A 27,973-nucleotide genomic window follows, 5' to 3' on the forward strand; every position below is an offset into this window, starting at 1 on the left:
TCACAGGACTGTTGTACTATGTGAACCAATGATACTATTTACAAAAGAGTAAAAACCAACAATTTGTTTTATAATTAAGACTAGGTGAAAAGAAAAAAAAATTAGAAAGTGCTGATCAACTCTTATGTCCATATTTCTCTCTCTAGCTTTTATTAGTTTTAACATAACATGATCTCTATTTGGTAAACAAACATGCTAATAACCTGACACTTAGCTGTTGTATTCAGTAGAAATGAAGAAGACAAAAGGGTGGTTGTCTTCTCACACACAAACAAAACAAATACAAATCAAGATAAACTCAAACTTTTATTCATTCAACATTTTGATCAAGTGTACAGACTCTTCACAAAACTGTCTGTCAATCAATAGAAAAAACAATTGAAGGAATACAAACATATTTTTGTCACTGAAAAAGACACATACTGAATGGCACCACCATTGTTGCTAAGAACTCTGTAGGCTGATAAATGGGATGAGTGACTTGCTTTTAGCTAATGAAAGTCAACAAAGTCAGTTTACAAAAGTGCAATCATTGTCACACTAATACATTCACTCTGATAAGCACACAAATACAGAGAGCTGCTATTTACATCTACAATGGTGACCCTTGGTAGTTAAGTAAAACTACAAATTTCTTTCAAAAAATGTTTAAAATGAATATGTTTCAATATGATATTTGAAAAAAACAAACGAATGTTTATGAAACTTCAAATGGTCAACTACACACATTGGTCAACTTTAGACTGAGAAATTGAATTACGCACTTGACCTTGGTGGTGGTACCATACCCATTCCAGGTAAAAGATTGTTGCTTCCTCCAGTCCCTGATACAGCTGCATTAGGTCCAAGCAAAATCTGGTGAGGCATTAAAAAGGTATCAGTGAGGTAAATGGTATGATTAGTGTGTAAGAAAACAGTTACAAGAACACATACCATACATAAAGTATGGTATATGTTTAACTAAAACTATCTACTTTATTTTGTTATAAACCATCTGAAATATTTTAAAAATAGTTTAACATTTGATAATATTAAGTAGCAAGATAGGGTAATGATTGAAATATATAGGCCCTATTACATTTAAAAAAGATTTTTACTTTCACGTTTTAGTGATATAAAGGAGAGATGATATAAACTTCTTTAGGTTTTCTCTTTGGCCAACTGATAGCCAAATAATAGGAATATTGATGTACAAAATAGTTACTTTGGAAATTACATATAAAAAAACTCCCTAAAGCAGGGGTTCTCAACCTGTGGGTCGCGACCCCCTTGGGGGTCGATTGACCATTTGCAAAGGGTCACCTATAAAAATTTGGATTGTTATTGTCTACTCTTCTATTGCTGTATGTGTGTGTGTGGGGGTCGCAGCAGACTGAGGGATTGTAAAAAGGGGTCGTCGAGTTTAAAAGGTTGAGACCCGCTGCCCTAAAGTGTTTTAAAGGATCCTGATTAAAAAATATAGCCAAACCATTTTAACTACCGGAACAATTTAATTAAAATATATACATGATATTAAAATTCCTAATAAATTGCCATTAATATTTAAAATTAAGCTTAGATTAATGCCCATGCATTTGTCCCCTTTGAAAGTAATTCTCAAAGAATTTTGAAATGTAAAATTAAAATGATATCACATATTACTTTTACATGTTACATTTTTAAAGGTGATAAAATATAAAATTTATTTTTGAACTCAGAGGTTGAATTCAGTTAGAAAACAAATTTGGAGGTGCCCTTTCCAATCTGGCAAAATAAAAAAATAAAAATTTTTATAGCATTATTTTCATATTGCAAGTTTTGAAAAATTAGGGTTGTGAGACATGTTGAAGGGTTGGCACATTCCTAAAACCCAAACTCATGAAAAACTGCATTTTTGTGCTGTTTTAGCTAGGCTAGCCAATGAAAATGTCAATAGCACAATGGCTCATCAATTGGTAGAAATTTGACAGTTCTGATGCAAAATCATTGGCTAAGATAAATACTTTTTTTTTCGCAAATATGAATTCATTAATATAATAGAAATACAACATATATATATATGTACTCTTGAAATACTGGTATGTATTAACTGTTCTTCTAATTTCCAAACAGATAAAAAATATTAATAAAAACAAATTTCTTAGAATAAAAGAAATAACTATAGCCTACCTGTCTCTGTTGCTGCAGTTGTTCTTCATGTTGTTGAGCCCTCTCCGATTCAAATATCACAGGTAGGACAAGAATAACCGCAGAGGAGCTAGCAATCCATAATGCACTACGTAGTACATAAAGACTATTTTTGGTAACTGATGATAAAAGATAGCAAGCACACTGACAAGACTTTCTGAAGGTTTCAGGAAACATTTCTGTCAAGCCAATCAACCTTTCTGATAGACTTTCATCCTGAAAGGAAAAGATTGAGTGAACTAAGAATTGTTCTTGAACAAATGGCAATGAATTAATTAACCTATGCGACTGCAGTGGACCCCCACTTTCAAAGGACCCGTGCTAATTCAAGGTGTATAAATTATTAAAGTAAATTTCCCGTGCCCTCCTGTCGATTTACCAGGAGCTCCTGGAAACCTCCCGAAATAGTGTAACTTGAGGTCAACAATTCTCAAAGATAGTTTGAAACATTTGGTAATTCTTGTTATTGAGCGGAATCTATGTAAGAAACAGAATTATTATGATATACTGTTTGACTTTGCCACACGCAAGGCTCGTAATGTAATTCAGTACGTAGTAAAGAATGAATAAAATGCATAGACGAATTTATTTTCTAATTCAAACTCTTAAATTATTATCCGCTTCCCTACCCAAACTTGGCCCCGCGAAATCCATTTCAAATAGGGCCCCACAATGCTTAAGTCCGGCCCTGCTATTTAGTGTTTGTAAAACGTTTGCTTGTAAAATGTTTTACATGTTTCTGATGTTCCTTCAGAAGGTGGATGGAAGCGGGCAGGGGTTTTACAGTCCAGCGCGCAGCCATCCGTAGCGACGCGTGAATACTCACGTGTTCCCCCCCCCTCTTGTTATTTCGTGGAGTGACTCAGCAGAGATAAAAGTGATCTTTCCTTTACTTTTTGCTTCTCGTCCAAACTCTTGAGAGAAGAAGAGAATTATTATATATAGATCATAGTCAAGCAGAAAAAAAAAGTACTAATACATTAAGTGATAAGACCTAAGCCTTAAGTTTCTAGATTCAGGCCAGGTTATGTTTAATTCATCTGCGTATCTGGTACTGCAGATAAAATCCCAACAAATTTCAAGACAGGCCTGCACCCCACGGCTTTCAGACAAAACCAACCACCCATTGTAATTACCATATGGATGTACTCTATTTATAAAACAAACAAGTAACCATCTTTATAGTTGATTAACAAAGAAGGCTATTTTAATGCAGCTTATGTTCCCTCTCCAATAGTTTTTTACTATATTGACTTAGCACAATATATTCTATATATATATATATATATATATATACTAGACATATATAAACAATTAAACGAAATTGTTTATATATATATATTTATATAAGTAAAGCGAATGCGTAAATGTAAAAATAGTATAAATTGTGCAGTCAAAATAGCTAATCGACTTAAATCCATTTTTTCAAATAATTGCTTGTAGGCCTACATATATTTTATTAAAATTTTAAATGAATAGACTTAATTTTGTATGTTTTTTGTGTTAAAGAATAAAGTAGATCTTGAGTTAGACATAGATCTAGAGTAATCTAGAGTTAAATATTGGCTTGGATAGAGTTCATATGCGTGACCTTTTTAATTAGATGTACGCGAATGAATGAAAATATAAGCATATATCTTAACACGGTTTCACAGCTTTACGGAACAAATGCATGAAAAATGCTTTAGAAAAACAAATTTGAATGTTAATTTAATTTAAATATGAAATGAACGGACTTTAATTAGTATGTTCATGTGTTTAAGTATAAAAATATCTTTGTGAAGAGAAGTTCTATCATCTTTAAGTTGAATTAGAGTTTTAGACCTAGGAATAGAAAGGTGTGTCTAATGAAAGAATGCTCATCAGGAATTCTACATTCGCAGATATAGTGGAACGAATTTATGTAAATAATGCTTTTGAAACACAAATTTGAAGGTTAATTTTATTAAATAATGAAATCAATGGACCTTCTTTTGTATTTTCATGTGTCAGAGTAAAAAACTACCTGCACAAAGTGCAGTTCTTAAAATTAGATCTAGATCCTTTTGATCTTTTCTCATGTAAACGTGGCCTAGATCGATGAAGTTATAATGCTTTCATAGAGCTGGTCAACTTTTTTTTTTGAGGGTCTTAAGTTTGTTCTAGGGCTACAATACATTCACTACGGTCTAAGTTGGTACCCAATAAACATTTCTGCAAAGTTTTATCACGATTGGTGAAACGGTTTTGATTTCTATGCGGGGACATACATACATATACACCTTACTTTCTAATTTAAATATTAGATATTTAAATGCTTAAAAAAGTAAGTAGTTTAAACAAGTCCAAGTGTAAAGAAAAATAATTCTCAATAAATTATTATGTCATTAAGCCAGATCCGCCAAAATAGTAGGTACTTCGATAAAAATTTCAAAATGATCACAATGCAATGGAACCTATTTAGTTAGATAGAGCTTGAGAAATGCTTTCCAATGATACCAATTTTATATTGCTGAGTTAATTGTGAGGGAAGTTATTAAATTTTTAGTGGCCAAAAATTAGCCTTCTTTAGCCTTTGTAAATAAAAAAAAAATCTGTGACCGAAACAACTGATAGTTGAACTTAAATTAACTGTATTATAAAAAGTCTTAGAGATATTGGGTTGAAACTTCACACTCTTTTACATTAACCAGTATTCTGTTAAAATAAATTTAAAAAATAAGACCAAGCAATAAAATCTTTGAAAAAAAGTTAATTAATATATAAAAAAGCCTTCGACAAAAAATAAAAATATATGTGATTTTGTCATCATATGAGCCCAAAAATCACAAATAAAACAAATCAGAGATCTGTTTTGTGTTTTATTTTGTTTAATTATAATTCTACTGTATTTAAATAGCTATTTATATGCATCAGATAGATAATTCTTATAAATTATAAATGAAAATAGCACTGCGCAGAAAAATATTTCCTAAAATTTAATGACTATAAGTTTCATAAACTTCATAAAAAACAGTTTTAACCTTTTTGTAGAGCACTGGAAATTAATCATTTTAAAATGCCTTAATTTAAATGCTTTAAAAATTAGATTGTAAATGAAAAATTTCTTGCTTCGGACAATAAAATAAAAAAGAAACCTTGTGATTTTTTTAGAAGTTATTAAAAGATTTTTTACTTGAATTTTTGTGCAATAATAGCTCATCATTTTAAAAATATAATGTACTCATTTATTAACTGTTAATTTACATGTATATTAATAGAAAAAAACAACACACAGAAAAAAAAATTAATTAGTTCGCTGAGCTAAAAATATGAAAAAATTTTTTTTTTATATTTAATATTATTTTTTAAAGTAATTAAACTTTTACTTTAAAATTTGCAGATTACAAAGTCATTATAATAAAGACACATTCCCTCTCCATAATCTAGCATTCAAACACTATAAAAGTTAATCTAAATGAAAAATTCCTATGTGTGCTTCTAAAAATAGCTCATGATAGACAGAAATTGACCATTTCCAGTAAATCACAGTGTTGGTTGTTACTAAAAATAGATTTTAACCATCAACTTTGAAAATTAATATCTAAAGAGTGCGCCAGGCTACAAAGTTCAAACTTAGCACACATATATATATTAACATGCTAAATTCAATAGAATTAGTGAGATTGTTGTAACCATAAACACTTTTATTTTATTTAAAAAAGAAAATTTTACCCTTCTTTGTCTTTGTTAATTTTAATATCAAATATCTTTAAAGTGCGCCAAGAGAATTTAATGAAATTTGAAATATACACATTTCATAATATGATAAATTATTGTAGCAAACAGCATTGTTGTAACTTTTATAGGAAAAAAGTAAAAATGTCAACTTTCACATAAACTTTTGTTCAGAAAAATTTAACAGATTGACTTCAAAAGCAAATAAAAATGATCTCTGATATCTTATGTTTACAAAAAGTAATCATAATTAGTCCTCAAATCAAATACAATATGCTAAAACTTTGATGGAAATGACCACCCCTTAAAAAAGGGTAAAATGTGCTGACACACTTTTCAGCCATTTTTTGGGAGAAAAAAAAAACGTATCTAGGTCAGTTTATCGAAGTACCTACGAGTAGCCTGGCTTAGGACTTAGTATAAAGACCTTTAGGCTTCACTTTAGCCAATTTATTTGATATATCATGATATATTATAATCAATAATGACAAGGTTAGATAGTAGAATAAATATCTACTACAACTAGATATCTATGTCTAAATGTCCCTACTAGTGAATCATGAATGAATGCTTAAGTCATGTACATACTAAGACTAAACTGACTAAAGTAGTTAATAAGTGAATGTGGTATTAGTTTACGTGACTAGAAATGCTAAATCATGTTTCTCTTATATTTTAAGAATATGCAGAAAAAAATGCAGATTACAAATATGTAATTGATTTCCTCGGAGATAAAGTTTTTAAAATATATATTTTTAAGTTTTATTTCTTATTACCATATATATAATATATTGTCATTCGAAATACGCCATTTTGGTTTTAAGGCTTAATACTAGACTATCTCCCTTGAATTACTTGCCAACATTTTTCTGTTGCTGTTTTGTCTTTCTTTCTAGCAGTTATTAAATCTAATATTAAAATTCATTTAAAATGATAGCATAAGAACAAAAAACTCTTAAAAAAAAGTTATTGAAAAAAAGAAGAAACAACTTCATCAATTTATTATTAACATTTTTTTAGACCTTCATTTCAGTAAATACGCTTAAAAATTCATAAGTTGACAGCATAAAAACAAAAATCTCTTTAAAAAAAAGTTATTGAAAGTTTAATATAGATAAGGGAGATAAATATGCTTAAAAACAACATGGTGGTCAGTAAAGGTATCTGGGCATCTAAACTATTACTGTGAATGTAGGTTAAGATCAGTTAATAGCTATGCGAAATTCCCGGATGTTGACAGTTTTAGAATTGCGGGAAACCTGAGCGGCCATTTTTTATTTTTTTTTACTTTGAAAATTAGTGACAATGACTTTTTGCTTAATTAGTAAATAAAAAATGTTATTTAGGAATCCATATCGATTTTTTAGGTTTAAAATATACATTTTTAAATTAAAAAACTAAAAAAAATAAAAAATAATAATTTAATGTAAATTTTTTTTTAGGTTGAACTTGAGTGATAAAAATAGTTATTATCTGCAGAACTATTACAAGACTCGTATTGCTTCATTTACAAAAAAATATTGTATTTCGTGTAGATAATCCATTTTAACATAGTTCTAAATCATCTACATTGCTTTGTATGTCCAAGGTTTTTTTTTTCTCTTCATTTCTGTGAGGTACCCAAAGTTCATTAATGTTAATATGGCGGCCAATGGGACTGACCTTGAATTTTTGCATTTACGTACACATCTTTGAATGAAAAAATTGACACATTTTGTTCTATCATTATTTTTTTGTGTAGTATATGCATTTTTCTATTACTTCTACATAAGATTTGAAATCTCTAGGCCCAAGGATTTTTAATAATAGCATTTCTGTCCTGCATGTAGTATCTACATTGCGAAAACAAAATAAGTTTCTAATTACAGTCACGTGACTACAGTGCACTAATTTGGCCTATTTTTTACTGTAGTCAGGTGTAAACAATAAAACATCTTCGTAATGAAAATGTTCTCTGGAATTCTAGAGTCTAGATATAGATTATAAGTATAGATTCTTCAGCCAGATCTACCTTAAGTGATAAGTAATAATCTATTGATTGCTCAAATGGCTGCACAAATGTAGATTATAGATTTAGATCTAGATCTAATTAGTAGAGTAATTAAATTTTAATTTATAAATCATAAATTGACATAATCATTATTCATACTAATCATAGCTAGATGATACTAGACTCTAGATCTAGATATAAATTATAATAAATATAGAAAATAATTATAATTAATAGAATCTAAGAATCATATAGATAGAATGCCTTTCTTGCCTTGGGCCTTAGACTTATGACTTTTACTAAGTTATACTTAACTTATGGGCTTGGCCTTGAAAATACTAGGCCTAGATACTAGATCTAGAATAGATTCTAGATGAGTAGAGTCTAAGAGTAGACATTGTAGATATAAGTATAAGATATACTAGGTCTAGATCTGGTATCTTAGATCTAGATTAGATTGACTAGATTTATAAAGTTTTGAAATCAGATCTATTACTGGATCTAGACTTAGACTTAAGTTACAGTCAGTTACTGAGGACTGAGTGAGTTAGACTATTCTAAACAAGCTTTAGAAGACTTTAGCATCTAAAGTGACTAAAGAGCCTGCCTTTAGCCTTAGTGTAGACAGACTGTTTACTTTAAGTAACTATTCTAGACAAGCTTATGCTTAAGCTTAGACTTGACTTAGCCTTAGCCCTTGGGCAGGTCTTCGAGTAAAAATACTTTAATTTTTAATACTAAACTTTAGATCTAACTAGTCTTGTTTAGAAAGATAGATAGCAGATAGATAATATGGATGGCTGCCTGGTCGTGCGGTTTGTGCGCTGGACTGTCGTTCGGATTTATCGACCGTCGAGGGTTCAAACCCTGCCCGCTCCCATCCCCCGTCGTCCTGCGGGAGGTTTGGACTAGGAAGTAAACTATCTTCAACTCTGAAGGAACATCCGAAACATGTAAAACATTTTTTTTTACAAATATGCTAATTTGGATGGATTGAAAATAATCATCTAGATCTAGTAATGATATGCCTAATAAATATATCTAGATGTATTAAAAAGATAAGACTGTAATAAATCTAGTTCTAGAGTTAAGAGTAATTTATATAATCATAAAATAATTATTATCTATAAAAATCTTAGTCTAAAATAGTCTAAATTTACTATTTTTCTAGTTCTAGTCTTGTCACTATATTCTATGATCTATTTAGACTCAGTAGATACTCTAAAAAGTAAAAAAATAAAGTTTTCCCTTCAGACCTTGCGATCTATGGGGCAGATGATGTTACGGTCATCTGTTTCTTTGGCTAACGGTTAACGAGCAGGGTGTTATGTGGCCAACTGCCTTTATTTTACCCAACTAAAGTCAGGTACCCATTAGAGTTGGGTGGACTCAAGGGCGCCCTAAAAATCCCGAAATTCAAAATCCCAGTCTTCATCTGGATTTGAACCCAGGACCTCAGGTTCGGAACCCAAGTGCTTAACCATTCAACCGCAGTGCCCCAGTATTTACTCTACTGTGATTTAAAAAAATAATCATTCAATGTGCAGATGTCTATCCTAGACTTTATAGATAGAAATATAGAAATAGGCAGTCTATATCCAGCTGTAAATCTAGATGCATATATATATATATATATATAATACACACAGACACGCTCATGCTACACAGATTAATTTCTGTTTATAAATATTGTTAATCTTCAATAAATCAATCAGTAACAGAGTTTAAAACAATAAGGTATATAAAGGAAAAAAAAATAATACCAGCAAATATAGGTATGTTTCGTAAAATGTTCAGCAATACAAGCTATTTACAAGACACTTAGATATCCAGCCTCGGACGAATATCAAATTTTACTATCTGGTCATATCCGGCTCTGGCCGAATATCAAAAAGTACTATTCGGTGCACCATTAATATATATATATATGTATATGTTTGTGTGCTACTGTCCAAGTCTCCTTCGTCAGTTCATGTGTCGTTCTATATAGCTTTGTTTTAGTTTACTCTTCAGTTTTCATTTATTTCTTATTACATATATAAAATTGAATAAATTAAGAAAATAAAAAGTAAAAAAAAAAAAATCCCTTTTCAGATCTTGTGGTCTGTATGGCATGTGATGTATAAAACTAATTTCTGTGTCCAGCGCAATGACCAACTGTCTTTACTATTCCCCAACTAATGTCAGGTACACATTAGAGCTGGTTGGACTCATAGGTGCCCAAAGATACCAAAATTAAAAGTCCCAGTCTTCTCCAGGATTTAAACCTCAGGGGCCCTGGTTTTGGAAGCCAAGCTCAACCCTTAACCCTAACCCTTATCACTCAACCACCGCACCTTTACAAATTACTAATGCTTTAGCCAAAATACATTTAAGATGATGAGATTTTAAAAAAATTACTTAAAACTTAGCTCAGGAGCTTACCCAGCTCATGAAAAAGCAATAATTTAATGGTTTAAAGTGTGTCTTAAAGCATGACTATTACTATCATTCTAGATCTATCATACTATTATATTTTCAAGCCAGAAATGAGTTATATCTTGTTTGGTAATTTATAATAAAAGATTCGAATATAGAAATAAATTTCAATTTATATATTTGCGTAACCTAGTAATATGTAGCTTCATTATAAATCATATTAACCCATCATCATATCCAGTGCCGTAATTACAAACTCATTATTTATCCCTCATCAATTACATCAACCTTCTTCAATACATTGCTTATACTTTCATCAAAAACAGCAATCAATTGAATGTCTTCTGATTCACTTATAAGTTGGTGAGTGGGGCAACTTCCTCAGGTCCAGAGCATGAGGGGGGACCCGTGATAGAAGATTCCCTTGTTTCTCAATCATTTTTATGATGATTAAAGGCCACTAAATAATATTAGCACACTGGGGCAAAATCTTACAAGCTGCAAATTTATTACAAAACAGTACATAATGTAGTCAAGCAGCCAACAGTACACTAGCTACGTAAGGTACTATATTTTAGATGTTTGTAATAAAAAGGCTGACAGTATAGAGGGGGTTGAGCCAATAAGTGTGATCTGGAACAGTATATATAGTCTACGCTTACTGCTTCTTGGCCCGTATATGACACTGGCCTGGGGCAATAAGGTCATTCATTATTATATATCTTCAAATTTACATTTACACACACACAAAAATTAAACAAATTAATAAAATATATTTAAAAAGAAAGTAAAAAAAAAAAACAACATCCTAAGCTTTTTTTTTTATTGTTTTTTTAGCTATCTGATAAACATTAAAGAAATGAAATATGTTTTTGTTCTATTTTCAGAAAACATTATCCTATGTTAAGTTTAACGCATCAAAAAATATGCTTTTTTTTTTTAAAGCTGTTTCACCTACAACAATAAACTATATATATTATTGTTTGGTAAATAACAATTGCTTCAATAATCTACAATTTAAACAAATAAAATAAAGCAAAATAAATATTTAATTGCAAAACAAAGCATTAAGATAATACCGGATAGTTAAGAAAATTAGAAAAAAAATTAATATAAATAAAATATTATACAACATATGCTTTTAGTAGGCACATCCTATGCTTTTTTTTTATATATATATATTTAGCTATGTAATAAAAATTAGCGAAAAGTTACGCATTTTTGTTCAATTTTCAGAAAACCTCATATAGTATGAACAAAAATGCGTTTTAAAAAAATTAAAAAAATTTTTTCTTGAGCGTATAGATATAATCTATATATCATTGGAAAGCTCAGAACAAGTGCTTCCATAATGTATTATAAAAAATTTAAAAATCTAAAAATAAAATAATATTTTATTACAAAAATAAATTATAATAATGTCATTTTTAGTTGATTAAAAAAAGAAAAAAAAAATCTGCAAATAAATTTTATAAAACAATTGGATAACTTTATTAAGCACATCCTAAGCTTTAATTTGATATATAGTTTTTATCAAAGTGATGAAAATTAGCGAAATGACATACACTTTAGTTCGATTTTTCAGAAAGTCTCACTTCCTGGGATTCCATTGCTTCAATGTATAAGTGAAAACGCGTCAAATTTTACAACATTTTTTTATCAATTGGACCTATATTAACATTCTATACCTCGTTGGAAAGCTCAGAACAAGATCTTTAATAATTTACTATTAAAATTATAAAAATAAAATTTCATAAATTTTTGTCACATAGCTACAGTTAAGACACTTAAATTAAGTATCATCAGTAGACTAAAACTCTTATCAAGTCTAATCACTAATCTAATCCATTCTGAATTCAATAACTTTTAGATATCTCCTAGTTCTAGAAATTATCTAGATCTATATCTATCTAGTCTTTATTATTATTTCAATAAATGACAAATTTTGACAACAATAATTTCAATGCCAATCCCATGTGCAACATGGCAAAGCAAAAGGTCAAATTAAACAGCACAAAGGGTCAAGTAGTCTGTATCACAATCAGTGTATGTGAAAGTGATTTAATCTAGATTATTCTAGATCTATTCTTTGTGTAGACTGTGTAATCTAAATCTATAACTAGATCTACAAGTCTAGATCTCCTAGTCACTAAAAACTAATGTGACTAGATCTAATTTTAGACTCAACTCAGTCTCAAGGCTAACACTAACACTCCAGTTGAGTTACAGAGTAAGAAAAAGTATAGATTAGATTATCTAGATCTATAAATATAGTTTATGCAACTCTTAGATCTATAGACTAGCTCCGTTAGATAGAAAAACTTGTAAACTTTTAAATTTATATTTGCACACACATAACGACAACAAAAACTATTACTTCGTCCAGGTCTTCGTCGTCTTCTTCGATAGCTTTCTTGGACGGTTGGTCAGCCATTTTGCGAAGGCATGAAAATGTGCAAATGGAGCTTCCGGTAATATAAGAAAATATGGATAAACTAGCCTATATAAATTACAGATGTGTGCTAAACACAAAAAAAAGCGCTCCCTCTTCCTCCCCTGCCCCCATCTCCGACTACGTCTGATTTTTAGCGGCCCCCGAAAAGGGAAAAGACGCTATTAGTTTTGTGTGGAATGTCTGTCCGTCTGTTCCGTTTAGATCTCGTAAACTAGAAAAGATAGTGAAAATCAGCCATTATAATATTTTAGACCATTCAAAGTTCTGATACAACGGCTACTTTTTTCTTTTCTGAAAGCGAAAAATCTAATTTTTTAAATCTTTTATACAAGCAGTTTTTTTCATAAAAATACACCACTTTTACAACTATTGACTATTAATAGTAACAAACACTAGAGCAGTGGTTCTCAACCTTGAAAACACGATGAGCCCTTTCAACAACTCCACACTCTGCCGCGACCCTTCCTCCCCACACACACATACAACAATAGAAAAGTAGACAATAACAATCCATATTTTCGATGGTCTTAGGCGACCCCTGGCAAATTGTCAATCGACCCCAAAGGGATCGCGATCCACAGGTTGAGAACCCCTGCACTAGAGGCTCCTTAGTAGGGGAGGTGACAATTTGCCATATTTTTAACACATTTATGCAAACGGTTTTAGATTTTTTGTCAATAAATATATATATATATATATATATATATATATATATATATATATATATATTACATTTGTATTTGTTAAGTTAAGTAAGTTCTGTTATACTAACTACTACTTTTACACAAAAAAATGTTTACTTTTTGTAAAGAGAAAAAATCCATTTAATATACATATAAGTTGAACATAATTTAAAACAACAATTGATAACTAGTTTTTCATATTATCGCGTGAACTGCAATCCTCAACAATAATAATAGAACACTGAGCTAAAGAATAAAGAGGCCAATAGCAAAAAAAAAAAAAAAAGAGGCAATGCCTAAAGTAGAGGCAAAGAGAAGAGGCAAAAGCCCAAGGATTCCTAGGATGTAAACAGCTCGACAACTGAAGTCAAAAGCTAAAAGGCTGAGGTATCCAAAAAGGAATTATTATTTTTTATATGGAAATGTTTTTTTTCTTAAGAAATAAGAGATTGTCCCTTAACAAAACAATTAGAGCAATTATATATTCATTATCATGGGCGTGACCAGGATTTTTTCGGGGGGGGGGGGTATGAGGAATTTTTTCTCCTTCCCCCCCCCCCCCGCGAAAACTATATAGGCCTATTTATATGTGTGTATGTGTGTGTGTGTGTACATAATCTTTATTACATTCTGACCCTTCATTCTTTCGGTATTGAAAGCCAACAAAATGCATATTCTGAGGTATCTACAGTGCATTTTCCTGCTATTAAAAAGTTTTATTTCAAAAACCTAATGTGCTATTCTTACTGACCCTCCCGCGCCGTTCAGCGCATTTGCCGTCAAGCTGTTTCCACAAAAATCTGTCACTGGTAATGTCTGAAGCTTCCTCCCACCTGCTCTGAGGACCTCCATGAATGTGTGGCGCCAAGTTGTACTTAATAGGATGTCATCGCAGCTCTTATTTAGCGTAATTCAATTTGTCGGAGAACATGTCCCGCAAATCTCATGTAACGCTATGTCACAATCTTACTAAGAGGTCGACTCCCAGTTCGGCATAGGATTTCCTTGATTTAGACCCGATCTCTATAACTAACTCCTAAAATCTGTCTTAGCCATCTTTGTTTAGCCATATTAAGTGTTTTTACAATTTCGGCATATGACTAGGCCTATTCACTGCAGTTTATTAATGGAGCCCCGCCACTGGTAGAAATGTGTAACCTCTCTTGAATAATCTCTTGGAATTAGGTGACTGTAGTTTCCTTTAGATTTTATATCGAAAAGGGAAGTTTTATCATCAAAATCATCTGTTGGGGGTTTTAATCTATAAAATCTCTCTGTCAAAACCCCATTTAGCTACGGTCATAGAATTTGGTAACTATAGTTTGGTTTAGAATAATATTGAAGATAGAGGTTTTCCACCTCAAAACGCTCTGTAAGGGGATTTTAAACTCAAAACCATCAGGAGGAGAGGGGTTTAAACTCAAAACCCCCAATTGGCTTGGCTACGCTCAAATAATTTTTTTACGCTCAAAATGTTTTTTTTTATATTGAAGAGGTATTTTTTAGCATCAAATTCCTCTGAAGGGGGTTTAAACTCAAACCCCTTTGGCAACGCTCATAGCATTTTGAGTGCGAAATTTGCTTTTTTTTTTTACATTGAAGATGTATTTTTTTAACTTCAAACCCCGCTGGTGGGCGGTTTAAACTCAAAACCCCTTTAGCTACACTCATAGATTTTAGAGTGTGTAATATGCTTTTTTTATATAGAAAAGTTATTTTTTAGCTTCAAAATCCACTGGAGTGGAGTTTAAACTCAAAACCCCTTTGACTACATTCATAGAATTTTGAGTGTGTAATATGCTTTTTTTATATAGAAAAGTTATTTTTTAGCTTCAAAATCCACTGGAGGGGAGTTTAAACTCAAAACCCCTTTAGCTACACTCATAGATTTTAGAGTGTGTAATATGCTTTTTTTTTATATAAAAGGGTTAATTTTTAGCTTCAAAATCCACTGGAGGGGAGTTTAAACTCAAAACCTTTTGACTACATTCATAGAATTTTGAGTGTATAATTAACTTTGTTTTTGATATAAAAAAGGTATTTTTTACCTTCAAACCCCGCTGAAAAGGGGGGGGGGTAAACTCAAAACTGAGTCAAAACCCATTTAGCTACGCTCATAACATTTTGAGTGCGTGATTAGCTTTTTTTTTATATTGAAGTGGTATTTTTTTAGCTTTAAACACTACTGAAGAGGTGGGGGGGGGGGGGGGGTAAAACTCAAAACCCCTTCAAAATTTGGAATGCTTTTTATATATTGAAGATGGGGTTTATCGTAAATTTCGGAGGGTGGTTTAAAATCAAAATCTTCCTTAACTGTGCTCTTGGAATTTGGGGATTGTCGTTTGCATTTTTTTTTTGGTTTTGTTATATAGCAGAGGGGGATTTAACTGCTAAAACCCCTGGTAGGGGGTTTTAAACTCAAACCCCCCTGGTAGGGGTTTTAAACTCAAAACCCCCTGTTAGGGGTTTAAAAAAAAAACCCTGGTAAGGGGTTTTAAACTCAGAAAACCTTGGCTGTGTTGGGGCAACTGATGGTTTAGTATTAAAATCTCACCTAAAATAAACAATATCAAAGCAAAAATCAGTCACTAAATTCCGATCCCTCCCCTGTGGGAGGGGATTTCATTTCGGGGGGGGGGTCCCCTTGGCTACGCCCATGTTCATTATAACACATAAGTGTGACATAAGTTTGGCCAGGTTCACATCTAACTTCACATTCACTTTCAGCTATCCTTTGGTCTGTGGACCGCTGGGGCACCACACAGGATCCGTCAACCTTCTTTCTCCATTCTTCTCTGTCATTTGTCGATGATAGAATTTCATTCTGATGTTCTTTCTGAAAATATTGAAACCTGCCTTTTTACCTGCCTGTGTGGACCACTTCGGGGACCGAGTTTGAGTTTGTGTTTCCACACAAACTGTATTTGTAACCTTGTTTAATTATTATTTTCTGTTAAGTTGTATTAACCTCAGGCAACGTATCATTAACAAACTTATTTAAGTTTGATTAGATTCTAAATTATGGAACGGGTTTCCTGAATCAGTCGGGAAAACCAATGATTGATGTCTTTTTAGAGTTTAATCTCTAATTTACATACATTTAGGCCTACCTGATGCGCCAGACCAGTAAATTAACACATTCGTGGATACGGGTAGGATTTAATTGTTTTCTGTTTTGATTGAGCTTCTGTAATTTATAAGATAGATAAAATCTAGATCTGCCCATTTGGTCTGGATATAGGCTAAATCAATATTTAGTTACAATCATTTGACTGAATTAAAAAAAAATTACCAACAGAATCTAATATTGGTAGCCTAAGTAGGTTATATCAACTAGTAAGACACCTATTGACGACAATAATTAAAAAAATATAGCCTTTTATAAAAGTAATTTATATCTTATATCTTTACCTGTTGAGTCACCCGGTGGGGTTTTTAGCTCATGGTGTCACCTACTCTGCTCTTCGAGATCTTGGCCTTATATATCTTTAAAAAAAAAAAAAAGAAAATATCTGATAATTATGTTAATTTTAACCTAAATAACCTCTAAATATTCATCAAATTATGTTCGTTGTTTATGGTTTATAATAGGCCAAGTAGTAATTATAAAAACATGGTGTTTAGATTTACGAGAACTTTTTTCATTACGTTACTATTGTAACTTATATATGTTACCTTTGTATAGATTAAGTTTATTTGTCACTAGATTGACCATCTGTTTGTTTATAGTTAATTAAACCTATAGTTTAAAGTTACTCTTGTGTATTATAAATTTCCTTCCAGTAGGCCTAAATCCCAGCTGGAAATAGTCCTCTGTGATTGTCAGAACGATTGCAAAGAGTTTTAACAGCTGTCCCCGCATACATCAATGGTTCTCTAACAGTTGTCCCCGCATACATAAATGGTTCTCTAACAGCTGTTCCCGCATACATCAATGGTTCTCTAACAGCTGTCATCGCATACATCAATGGTTCTCTAACAGATGTCACCGCATACATCAATGGTTCTCTAATAGCTGTCATGGCATACATCAATGGTTCTCTAACAGCTGTCCCCTCATACATCAATGGTTCTCTAACAGCTGTCCCGGCATACATTAATGGTTCTCTAACAGCTGTCATCGCATACATCAATGGTTCTCTAACAGCTGTCCCCGCATACATCAATGTTTCTCAACAATTTAGCCTATTTCTGACACCTCCCAATAAAAATAAGTGTTTGGGCTACGCTAAAAGCTATCTAGGTAGTCTGTGTGATATTAAGTGTTTTGATGCAATCCGAGCTTCAGAAATGTAGGCCTATTCTTTTGGTGTTTAAATTGTACTGATAGTAAAAAAAAGTTGGCCGACTGTTGCGGAAGGTCGTTGACTTGTAGCACCAAACTGCTGGTAAACAACTCAACCGCTGTAGGCGTACTATGCTAGATCTGAACTGATCAAACTTTTTGTAATAACGTGAACAACTTCTTTGGTGAACCAAATTCAATAGAACTTTGATTCCAATGTGATAAACAATGCAACTTAAATCAAATGAAATCAATGTAGTAGACTTAAGTAATAGGCCTAATATAAAATGGTATTCTGAATCTGAACAGAATCTAATTCACTACAATAACATTTCTTTTCAGTCTGGCCATATGGAGTCGTCTGTCCTATCTAAGACCGCTGACGACAGTGCCGTTTATCTTGCATTTTCAACAACCAATCGCTAACCTATTCCCGCCGTCACCATAGAAACACACACACACACACTCCATAACACCGACGGTGACACTGAAGTATTACAGAAAATTACTTTTGCTTAGGACATAAACATCTTTTTTGAAGAAAACAACGTCTATATTTGATAAGATAAGAATTAGGCCAAAAGCTATCGTCGTATTCAAGGGTCCGTTTTCTTCACGAATAAGACGCCAATATGCGTCGTCTCGATGGTCCCGGGTTCAAATCCTGCCCTAGTGGGCTAGGATCTACCAATTTTCAGTACCGAGGGAACATCCGAACATGTAAAGCATCTGAAGTATGAAAGTTCATATTCTTATCTTATATATTACAGACGTTATTAAAAAAAAAAAAAAAAGAAGATAGTTACGTCCTACGAATTTAATGTGTCAATCTAATCATGCATGTTAATCAATGAATTAAACTCTGCCAAGTCGTTGATATTCCTGGCTGATTCAGGGAACCCATTCCATTCTCTAATAGCACTAGGGAAGAAGGAGCACTTGTACGAATTAGTTCTAGCGTATAAGAAATGTGCCTCTATCCTTGAGTCTTTTATTTGGTTTTGTAAGTTCTGGTTTAGTGTTTTATGTATCATACCTACTTAACTTTTTATTCCAACCTGAGACCATGATATTAACATACTTCCCGCCCCGCCCCGCTCTCATAGGCTAAATTATAGGCGAGGTGTGAAACACGCAGAAGATGCATTCATCTGTTTTTCTTTATTTGGAGGAAGCCTACACTACATTGAACAAATCATTTTTGCGTGCACATTGCATCGATTTTTTTCTGTATTTTGTTTTATTTTGGGGACACTACCCACAATGCCTCCTTTCTACAACTTCTAGAGGGACTTTCTCTTGGAATGGGACAGGACGAACTTGACCTTTTACAAAGCTTATATTAACTCAATGTAAACTTCTTCCACACCCATTCTCGGATCAAGTTCAAACTTCGCGCAATTATTCATTGGCATAGACAAGACATGAAGGAATAATTAAAAGAAAGAAACCAAGCAACGAGGGAAACTAATACTTCAGTATTTAGATATGGTTAAATTTTTTGGGTCTAGTCTCAACACTGTTTCTTCCTCACGTATTCTCTTATCAACGTGATACTTAAAACATTTATAGATTGTACCTAACAAAACATGAATCAATAAACATAAAAAAAAAAAAAAATTTTAAATATCAAATAAGGGAAATAACTTGTACGTTGAGATAGTTTAAAGGGCAGAGCTCTTCCCCTGTAGATAAGCTTAATTCTTTTCAAAGGATTTTATATATATTTATATTTTGTATGAAATAGTCCAGGAGAATGTCACCATTTTAATTAAAAAGCATCTTTCCAACTAGATTGAAGTTTTGAATATAATGTGTATAGCAAATGTGTGCGCACTGGATAAATTGAATGACAGTATTATTGGTTCTAATCATGACTTGGACATTGGTACAGATAATAAGAACAACATCCAGAGAGTTTGAAAATAATATTTTATTATGGACTCACACACTTGATATCACCAATGTCCTAGTACTCTATCCACACACACAACACACCACATTTAATTGATGACCAATGTTGCTAGTAGAGGGAAAACAATGAAGATTGCTTAAAAGGACTAAAGGCTTAGGTACTTACAAAGCCAAGCAAAATTAAATATAATGAATTGAACTCTGGAGTAACATAGTGCACAGGTGAAGGAATGCACACAAAGCCCACCATTCAGAAATTATCTGCTTTAAGAAATAATAAAAAAAACAAAAAAAAAAAACAAACAAACAACAAACACCTATCTAAATTATAAAATGCTAATAGCTCATGAAAATAAAATAACCTATAGAGCTTATATTGGTAGCCTATTGCTAGTAACAATTATACAGTGGAACCCATAGAGCATAATTTGTTGAACATAAGTAAACAAAATTAATACAAATGCATTTATCAATTTTATAAACTGCAAGATTAATTGCAAAATGGTTACTTTAGTATTATTTCACTTAACACAATACTATTGTGAATTTAATCTCAGTGTAGTGAGTAGAAACCAAGTGTGATTTCCTCTCAAACTGAAATAATTCACAACATGTTTCCCTCCTTTTGTCATTGTGTATATTTTCAAACCCAATAAGTCAAACATTTGGTTCACTTAAAAAAAAACATCTAGCTCAGAAACAGTTACTAATGCTTATTAGTAGAGTCCCTGCACCTTGTGTTAGAGAAACACTGCAATAAATAGCTGAGTCATCAAGTGATCTCTGGACCATTCAGCAACCAACATAAATAGAAACAAAAAAAAGGGAAGGAATAAACGTACCCAAGCTACATGGACACAAGGGCAGTAACATTTTCTTTTTATGTGGAGTCAAAACTAGTCTCTCTTTTAGGAATGTAAAATAGGCTTAGATCTATGAGGTTAGGCACATAGTGTAATTCTTGCATAAGAAAGGGTTCCACTGTTATAATTTCTTTCAGCATTCTTAGATAAGTTTTCTGTTAAATTTATATGAAATTTAGGTTGAAAAAATACAGATGAATTCACAAAAATGATTAAGTAAATCTTATTTATTTACAAGACAATTTAAAGATTCTTGGAACTGTCCACTTAAAATTAACAACGAAAAACCCCACACACACACCACAGAGAACAAGAGGGGTTACCTCATTCATACAACTTCCTCCATTTATTAGACATAGTAACAAAAGTCTGACCCATTCTTAATGTTATACAATTTTTGGCTTTGTTTTATTTTTGAAAGATGACAAAACCAAAAATGTTTTCTGTTAATTATGTGCTATAAACATGTTTATAGTCTGTCTCCGATTATATGAACTGATCTAATAGGAAACAAGAAATGAGATGATATGGTCAACAAAATTATTCAAACATTATTTTGCACATTTGGAATATAGTATGAATGGACAGCTGAAATATAAATATGTCACAACAATAATTAACATGGTTATAAATAACAAATATAATTGTTATTAATTTTTAAAAAAAATACAACAATAGGAACATTTTGTATGCCAGCTGCTGCCATGTCAGATTTCCTCAGACTTTTTTAAAAAATGTGTTAGCAGCAGAAAAGATTAAAAGAAAACAATTCTACCATAAAATGTAATGTGGCAGACAGACACATCTATGGCAGTATTTCTAATAAAAAGGTATTTATAAAAAGGCCCTTTGGGTTTGACATTTGTTCCAAATGTGACACACTCAAGAAAATATTTGTAAAAATCTCCTCAAAGACTGAAACACACTTAGCTGATGTGGCTCCTATGTACAACTGTTTTGAACATTGATGTGTTCAGATCTTATTAGAAGACCTTTAGGAGAATATGTTGAATCATTTGAGAATCAGACATGTATTTGCTATAGCCCATTTAACACTTTCAAATAAAGATTCTAAAACTATAATAGTTAAGTCATTAATTGCTCTTTGGTAGCTGACAGACCCCCCCAAAAAAGGCATTAAGAATGAAGCATTATGTTGACTTCATGGAATTCAAAATAAAAAAAAAAAATTCTCTTCCCCAAACAAAGTGAAAGCAATAATAAAATTGTGTTCAAATAAATCTCAAAGGTCAATACACTTCTACATTTGTTGTGGCAAAAGTACATGACCTGGTCAAGAGTTAACAGAAATTTAATATACTGTTTACTAATTTATTATTTATTTTACCAAAAGGGAAAAGAAAACTTGGTTAAAGAGGGTTTTAATTAGACTATTTCAAGTTTTTAAAGACAATATATGTATGTCGGAATTGTTATATCAGGTGACTTAAGATGTGATCTGTTCTGGCAAAATGAATCTTTGGTAACAACAGAATTCTAATAAATAGAGATTCTAAAACCGCACTGAAGATCACTATAATGTATTTGATTTTCATCTTAATTTAACCATTTATATGTGTTTAAAATGTTTCCAAGTAAAGATAGACAAGCGATTCAATGAGAGAAACAAGTATTTTATGTATTTTACTACATTTTTGTTTGATCTTAAAAATAATTTTAAAAAGTCATTTCGTCAGAACAGATCATACGTTACATACTTATACAGTTGATTTAATAACCACAGTACATTCAAAAGAGCCTTTAAACCGGTATCATGAGTAATTAATATTTAAAATATTTTCATAGCAAACACATAATCAACTAAATAAACATATTTATGACCTAATGTTTTCTGTTGCTCGGTCGTACATTGATTCTATTTCCTTAGCAAAGAATTTCTGCACATCTTGTCTTTTAGTTTTAAAGGTTGGTGTAAGAAGTCCATTTTCCACAGAAAATAAGTCAGGATGCAAATAAATGTCTTTTACCTAAAATAAAAGTTAACACAAGTTTATAACTCAAATAAACAAAGCAAATTAAACAGCACTGATAATTAAGATCTTTTTTTGCAAGGTTTTATAAGACACATTTGAGGAAATAGAAGAAACTACCACATTAAAAAGGAAAACCAACAATTAATCCAAATTTTGTCACAAGTCCAATCAAAGAGGATGATTGACTTGTGAACAAAAAGTTATTGAAACAGATCAATTCAATGTTAGTGTGGTTGTTGTGGTTCCCCTCTGAAAGGACCCATAACATATGTCAAATTGACAGTGAAGCCAGGCTTACTACATGGTAAACCACTAGTTTATATTTTAAGTTGCAGCTTTTCACAAAGATACATTTTTACCTATTAGGATTTCAATGTTTTCAAATAACTAGATATGTAACACCTATAAAAAGGAAGTTGACATAAAAATATATGCAGTCCATTGCTTTTCAACGGATTACAAATCAAGTCACAAATGAAGTTAATGTTCAAAAGTTTTGCTACTAACCATTTCCAATGATGATAAGCCTTGCTGTTTTCCCAATTCTATTAAATCTTTTAGTATTGCATCTTTTACAGCCTGCAAAAGTCAACAATAAAATAGGATAAGACTTATCTCAGGTTCAGTTTCTCTTTCACGAAAAACACTCATAAAAAGATCAAGGTAATTATCCAAGTATAAATCCTATCAAAGTCTACTGATTATAAACCACATCCATGAGAAAAGAGCAAAATGTGTCTAAGGTCAAAATGGCCGTGTTGTGATATCCTGATCAAGACAACAAACCATCTATTTAAAAAACAAAAAGGGTTTCCTACAAAAGTTAATGAATACTTACTGGACTTTGCGCAAGTTCTTTAGGGGAACCACTAACGCCAAGTTTAGTACAGAGATTGGGTAATGTTTCAGCATCTGGTACAATGATACCCACAAGAAAAGCCTAAAAAAAATGAGGCCAAAAGTTAATACCACGAAAGTGTTTAGAGTTTGCTTACAATGTTCTGGTTGAAATTCAATAGATAAAATGCAGGAGTGAAAGTAATAGAAAATGTAGATTCCTAGAAGAAATCCTACCTGCTAATTTAATAATCTTTAATTAACTAGATTACAAAAAGTATGTTTCCATTTTGTTTTAAAATGTCTTATCCTCTCACCTGCAGACTGTCTCCATGAACATAGACTTGGGCCACGTACGGGGATTGAGCAAAAATGTTTTCTATCTTTTCTGGAGCTATGTATTCACCCTACAGGACATGAATACACAGTGTTAGAGTGTAGGTAATCAAGTGAGGCATCAGTTTCACTGTATTGATACAGACTTAAATATCTTTTATTATGATTGTGTTTCCACTTGCTTTTTTCCCCCTTTTAAGTCTTAACATCATTATTAAAATATGTTTTTAGTTTCATAACACTGCATTTATGGACTACTAAAACAATATTTAATTAAAACAATATATTGAATAATAATTGAACATACCTGAGAAAGTTTAAAAATATTCTTTTTTCTGTCAATAACTTTCAAAGTTCCATTCTAAAAGAAAAAAAAAAGTAAAATGCATTTATACACTACAGTCAATCATATTAAGCTAGGTGTTAACTATTGCCAATTATGTATGAAAAAAACAAATTGTGCATGACAAAGATAAGTAAAGTACCTCTTTCAGATTTTCAATCTATGGGGCAGATGCTGTTACTATGGCTGATGGTTAATGAGGGTATTGTGGCTATCAAAACAACCAGCTGTCTTTAAATGTTGTCTCATTAGAGGAGCTGGGGGAAGGGGTCTATATTCCCAGTCTTCACCCAGACCCTTCTGTTCAGAAGCACTTGACCACTCTGCCTCCATAGTATGTTTTTTGGCCATATTCCTCACTAAAGAAAGCCTACATTATGTGCGTACAATGTTTTTTGCCTAAGACTAGAGAAGTCTTTAATCCAAGTTAAAAAAAAACAACTGCCTATCAAAAGACAAATATTGCATAAAAAGATTAGCATGTGAGAATCTTTTGAATTCAAGGAGACAAATAGGACTGGGGCCAATAAGCACACATTTTTTGGTTGATTTTAAGTCAAAAAACCTAGTAGTATGTTATCTGAGGAAATTGTGTCATTTTAGAAAAAAAAAGTTAAAATTTACTCATTACAAACTTATTTTCAAATTAAATTTTACATAAAAATAGCTATTTGTCAGTGCACATACATGTCTTAACTGTTAACATTTAAAGCTCTATTACAATGAATGATGAAAATAACTACACACATAGTAAAGGTCAAGACACAATCTCACTTCAGTTCACAATTAGAAACAAACACTAGGGGGGTGAGGGGGGACAATCGATATAAACGAACATATCCACAACAGTTACTTTAAGCCCTCTAATTTATGTTTTGAGCCTCAACAAACATTGTTCTCCACACACTATGTCCGACACCCATATGACAATTAATAGTTCACAGAAACTGGTTTAGAAGTTGAGATAAAAGTGAATCAGATGTGCCTCTCACCACTACCCAACAAATGTAAAAACAAAATAAAACACAACAAATGTAAAAACAAAATAAAACAGGTTTGTAGTGTTTGGGAGACAACCACTTGAATCTCAGCTCTTGTCCTGCTCAGCTTGAAAAATAGATTGAAGCCACATCCACACACATTCCAGTAATGTTACATTTATTGTTAGTAACTTGTTTTTCACAGTAGGCATTTTCAAATGATCAATATAAGAAATCTATCCACACACATTCCAGTAATGTTACATTTATTGTTAGTAACTTGTTTTTCACAGTAGGCATTTTCAAATGATCAAAATAAGAAATCTATCCACACACATTCCAGTAATGCTAAATGTATTGCTAGTAACTTGTTTTTCACAGGCATTTTCAAATGATCAATATAAGAAATCTATTAGTTGTAAATAATTTCTCACTGACTAGATAATTTTAAAAAGAAATAAAAATGAATTAATATTAAGAATAAGAAAAAAAAAGTTGTGCTTGAAAAATACTGACCGGCGTCCATGCTCCTATGTCACCAGTATGTAGCCAATCCTCCTCATCTAGAGCCTCTCTAGTTTTTTCCTCATCTTTTAAATAGCCGAGAAATACATTGGGACCTTTAATACAAATCTGAAAAAATAAAGAACGTAAGTCATTGTTTTTCAAACAAAGTCAATGATACAAATGTGTTAAGTCATGTAATAATACTTTTGTTGAAACTACAAACTATGAAAATAATAAAGTTGCTAAATTAGACAAGCCTATAATTTTTTTTTTTACCTAGCACAAGTTAACCTAATTTCTTGTCCTTAGCTAAAGAAATATGAATTAAATGCATCTAGTTAATCTTAATCTTTTAATGAAATTCCCCTTGCCTCCTCGACCCCATCAAATATGTAAAAGTTTGAGAAGAACGTTTACATATACTATAGAAATAAACCCACAAATCAAACTGTTTTTAAAGACGTTGAAAATCAAGTAACTTATGGACATAGTTTATGATAAAATATGATAGAATCACAACACAATTAAAGGACAATGAGAAATATAATTGACAAGAGTTTTAGTCTGGGATAAGTACCGGTAGACATTTAAAACAATATATATTTTATTTATTTACTTATTTTATTGTTCAGATTTAAAAATTTAGTGATATATATTATTGAATTAAGAGTATTTAATGTTGCAGAACAAGACGTTCTTATCTAATCCTAACATTCCATTCTTTTGCAGTGATTTGATTACCTCTCCTTTATTATCTCTAGCAAAGTAATTCATTTCTGGAACATCACAGAGCTTCACCATATTACATGGTAATGGAGGTCCAACGTGACCTGTGAAGAGCACAATTAATATTACTCTATAGATATTTGCACAATTATTGTTACAATAAGCATAATTTTGTTGACAAATGTACAACTATTCAGCTACTGAATGTACCAACCTGGTTCTGGATCTCCAAGAACTGTAAGTGTACTGACAGCTGCATTCTCTGTCTGCCCATAGCCTTCCAGGATCTAAATAGCATACAAATTGAACAAAAAGTTGATTAATAACTTATTTCGCAAACAGAAATGAGATTAAAGAATTTCTTTTATACAGTATCAAGGCATAGCAGAAAATTTGTTTGAGGTACTATGATAATATTAGTCTATAAAGATAAGAAAAAAATAATTTGTAAACTTACAGGACAGCCGACAATGCACCTCAAAAAACTAAGCACAGTGCTTGAGATAGGAGCTGAACCAGTCGTAATGATCCGAACACGACCTCCTAATGCTTGTTGAACAGAACGGAAAATGAATTTGTCCCAAATAGTATCATTCCGAATAATGCCACTGTGAAAAAAAAAACAAAAAAAAACATTAAATATATTTCTGAAACAAAACTTTATTTAAAAAAAAAGGGGTGGGGGTGTGGTGGTGGTATTAAATATTGACTTAAATAACATACCGTTTTAAGTCTTTAGTTTTGCTTTTTAGAGCCATGTTAAACAAGAATTTTTTTACTTTACTTGAATTCACACCTGTTAAAACCTAAAAAAAATTTATTTTTTTTTAAGTTGCCTTAGAGGAAAGTTAAAACAGTAAAAACAAAGTCAAACATAGTTGTAGACAAAAGAAAACTTACTTTGTCATAAAATCTGTTGAGCAAACGAGGCACAGTTGGAAATAAAGTTGGTTGCAGCTCTTTGAGATCATCCATTAATTTTTTAATGTCCCCCTGGAAAAAGCCAATTCGAGCTCCCACTGCTAGAATTAGAGCCTGAAAAGGTGAACATGGAAATTACCAGAAATGCAAGACACAACAAAATTCTCTTTTCTTTTAAACTCTTATGGCAGAACAAAATTAATGCTAATGTTAATGCTCACCTCAATAACTCTCTCATAAGAATGGGCCAGGGGCAAGTATGAAATTAAAACATCGTCTTGGTAAATCTTACTTCCACAGTTTTTCTAAAGGCAAGAAGGTAAATAATGTTTAATCTTAAGACTTTGTACTTGATACCTATATAACAAAAGTCTAACATTACTGTTGACTTCTTCAAAAAATTTTCTTTTTTCAACTTACCAAAAATTCTTGAGCTGCTGCAAACACTGCTATTATATTTCTATGACTCAACATAGCTCCCTTTGGTGTACCTAGAATTTAGAAAAATTTAAATGCTTAGAAAAGAAATGCAAAAAAAAAAGAATCCTTAATTTAGGAAAAAAGAAACTAGGCATAATTTGTACTGCAGAGATTTCATATGAAAAACTACATTACAAAAACAATTCCTAATCAAGATTTTTATTTTTTTTAAACATTTCTTTGCCATGGAAAAGTTAAGAAATTCAAATTCTATAATGGTTACTTTAGAAGTATCTCACCAGTAGTTCCACTTGTATAACATATCATGTATAAATCATTTGGTTTAGGTGGCTGCGGAAAAAATTGTTAATTTATATAGCTTTTAAAGAATTAAAATGACAAACTATTCTAAATAAGCTTTGAAAAGATAGTTCTTATG

At 31.6% G+C, this 27,973-nt stretch overlaps 2 protein-coding genes across 9 annotated transcripts in view; both read right to left on the bottom strand.

Annotated features, from left to right (window-relative positions):
• Positions 1–287: 287 nt before the first annotated feature.
• LOC129924635 (mitochondrial import receptor subunit TOM22 homolog) lies at positions 288–12,745 on the bottom strand. The gene is made up of 3 exons (XM_056021008.1): positions 12,648–12,745; positions 2,149–2,382; positions 288–855 (listed from the first exon to the last, which is right to left on the bottom strand). Exons 1-3 carry the CDS (start codon positions 12,702–12,704, stop codon positions 757–759), a joined length of 390 nt encoding a protein of 129 aa, XP_055876983.1. The 5' UTR covers positions 12,705–12,745; the 3' UTR covers positions 288–756.
• A 6,863-nt stretch (positions 12,746–19,608) lies between these two features.
• LOC106070835 (long-chain-fatty-acid--CoA ligase 1-like) overlaps positions 19,609–27,973 on the bottom strand; it is a 51,530-nt gene continuing 43,165 nt past the window's right edge. For all 8 annotated transcript variants that reach the window (XM_056021013.1, XM_056021011.1, XM_056021010.1 and 5 more), the window contains 14 exons: positions 27,834–27,885; positions 27,535–27,605; positions 27,336–27,419; positions 27,094–27,228; positions 26,917–26,999; positions 26,651–26,801; positions 26,408–26,480; positions 26,209–26,297; positions 25,477–25,593; positions 23,945–23,998; positions 23,619–23,708; positions 23,303–23,404; positions 22,972–23,043; positions 19,609–22,458 (listed from right to left, as the gene is read on the bottom strand). In XM_056021013.1, coding sequence (XP_055876988.1) covers positions 22,306–22,458; positions 22,972–23,043; positions 23,303–23,404; positions 23,619–23,708; positions 23,945–23,998; positions 25,477–25,593; positions 26,209–26,297; positions 26,408–26,480; positions 26,651–26,801; positions 26,917–26,999; positions 27,094–27,228; positions 27,336–27,419; positions 27,535–27,605; positions 27,834–27,885 — 1,326 coding nt within the window. In that variant the 3' untranslated portion in view covers positions 19,609–22,305. The remainder of the gene's footprint in view (positions 22,459–22,971; positions 23,044–23,302; positions 23,405–23,618; positions 23,709–23,944; positions 23,999–25,476; positions 25,594–26,208; positions 26,298–26,407; positions 26,481–26,650; positions 26,802–26,916; positions 27,000–27,093; positions 27,229–27,335; positions 27,420–27,534; positions 27,606–27,833; positions 27,886–27,973) is intronic.

Source organism: Biomphalaria glabrata, chromosome 2 (genome assembly GCF_947242115.1).
Source record: "Biomphalaria glabrata chromosome 2, xgBioGlab47.1, whole genome shotgun sequence".
NCBI lineage: Eukaryota > Metazoa > Mollusca > Gastropoda > Planorbidae > Biomphalaria > Biomphalaria glabrata.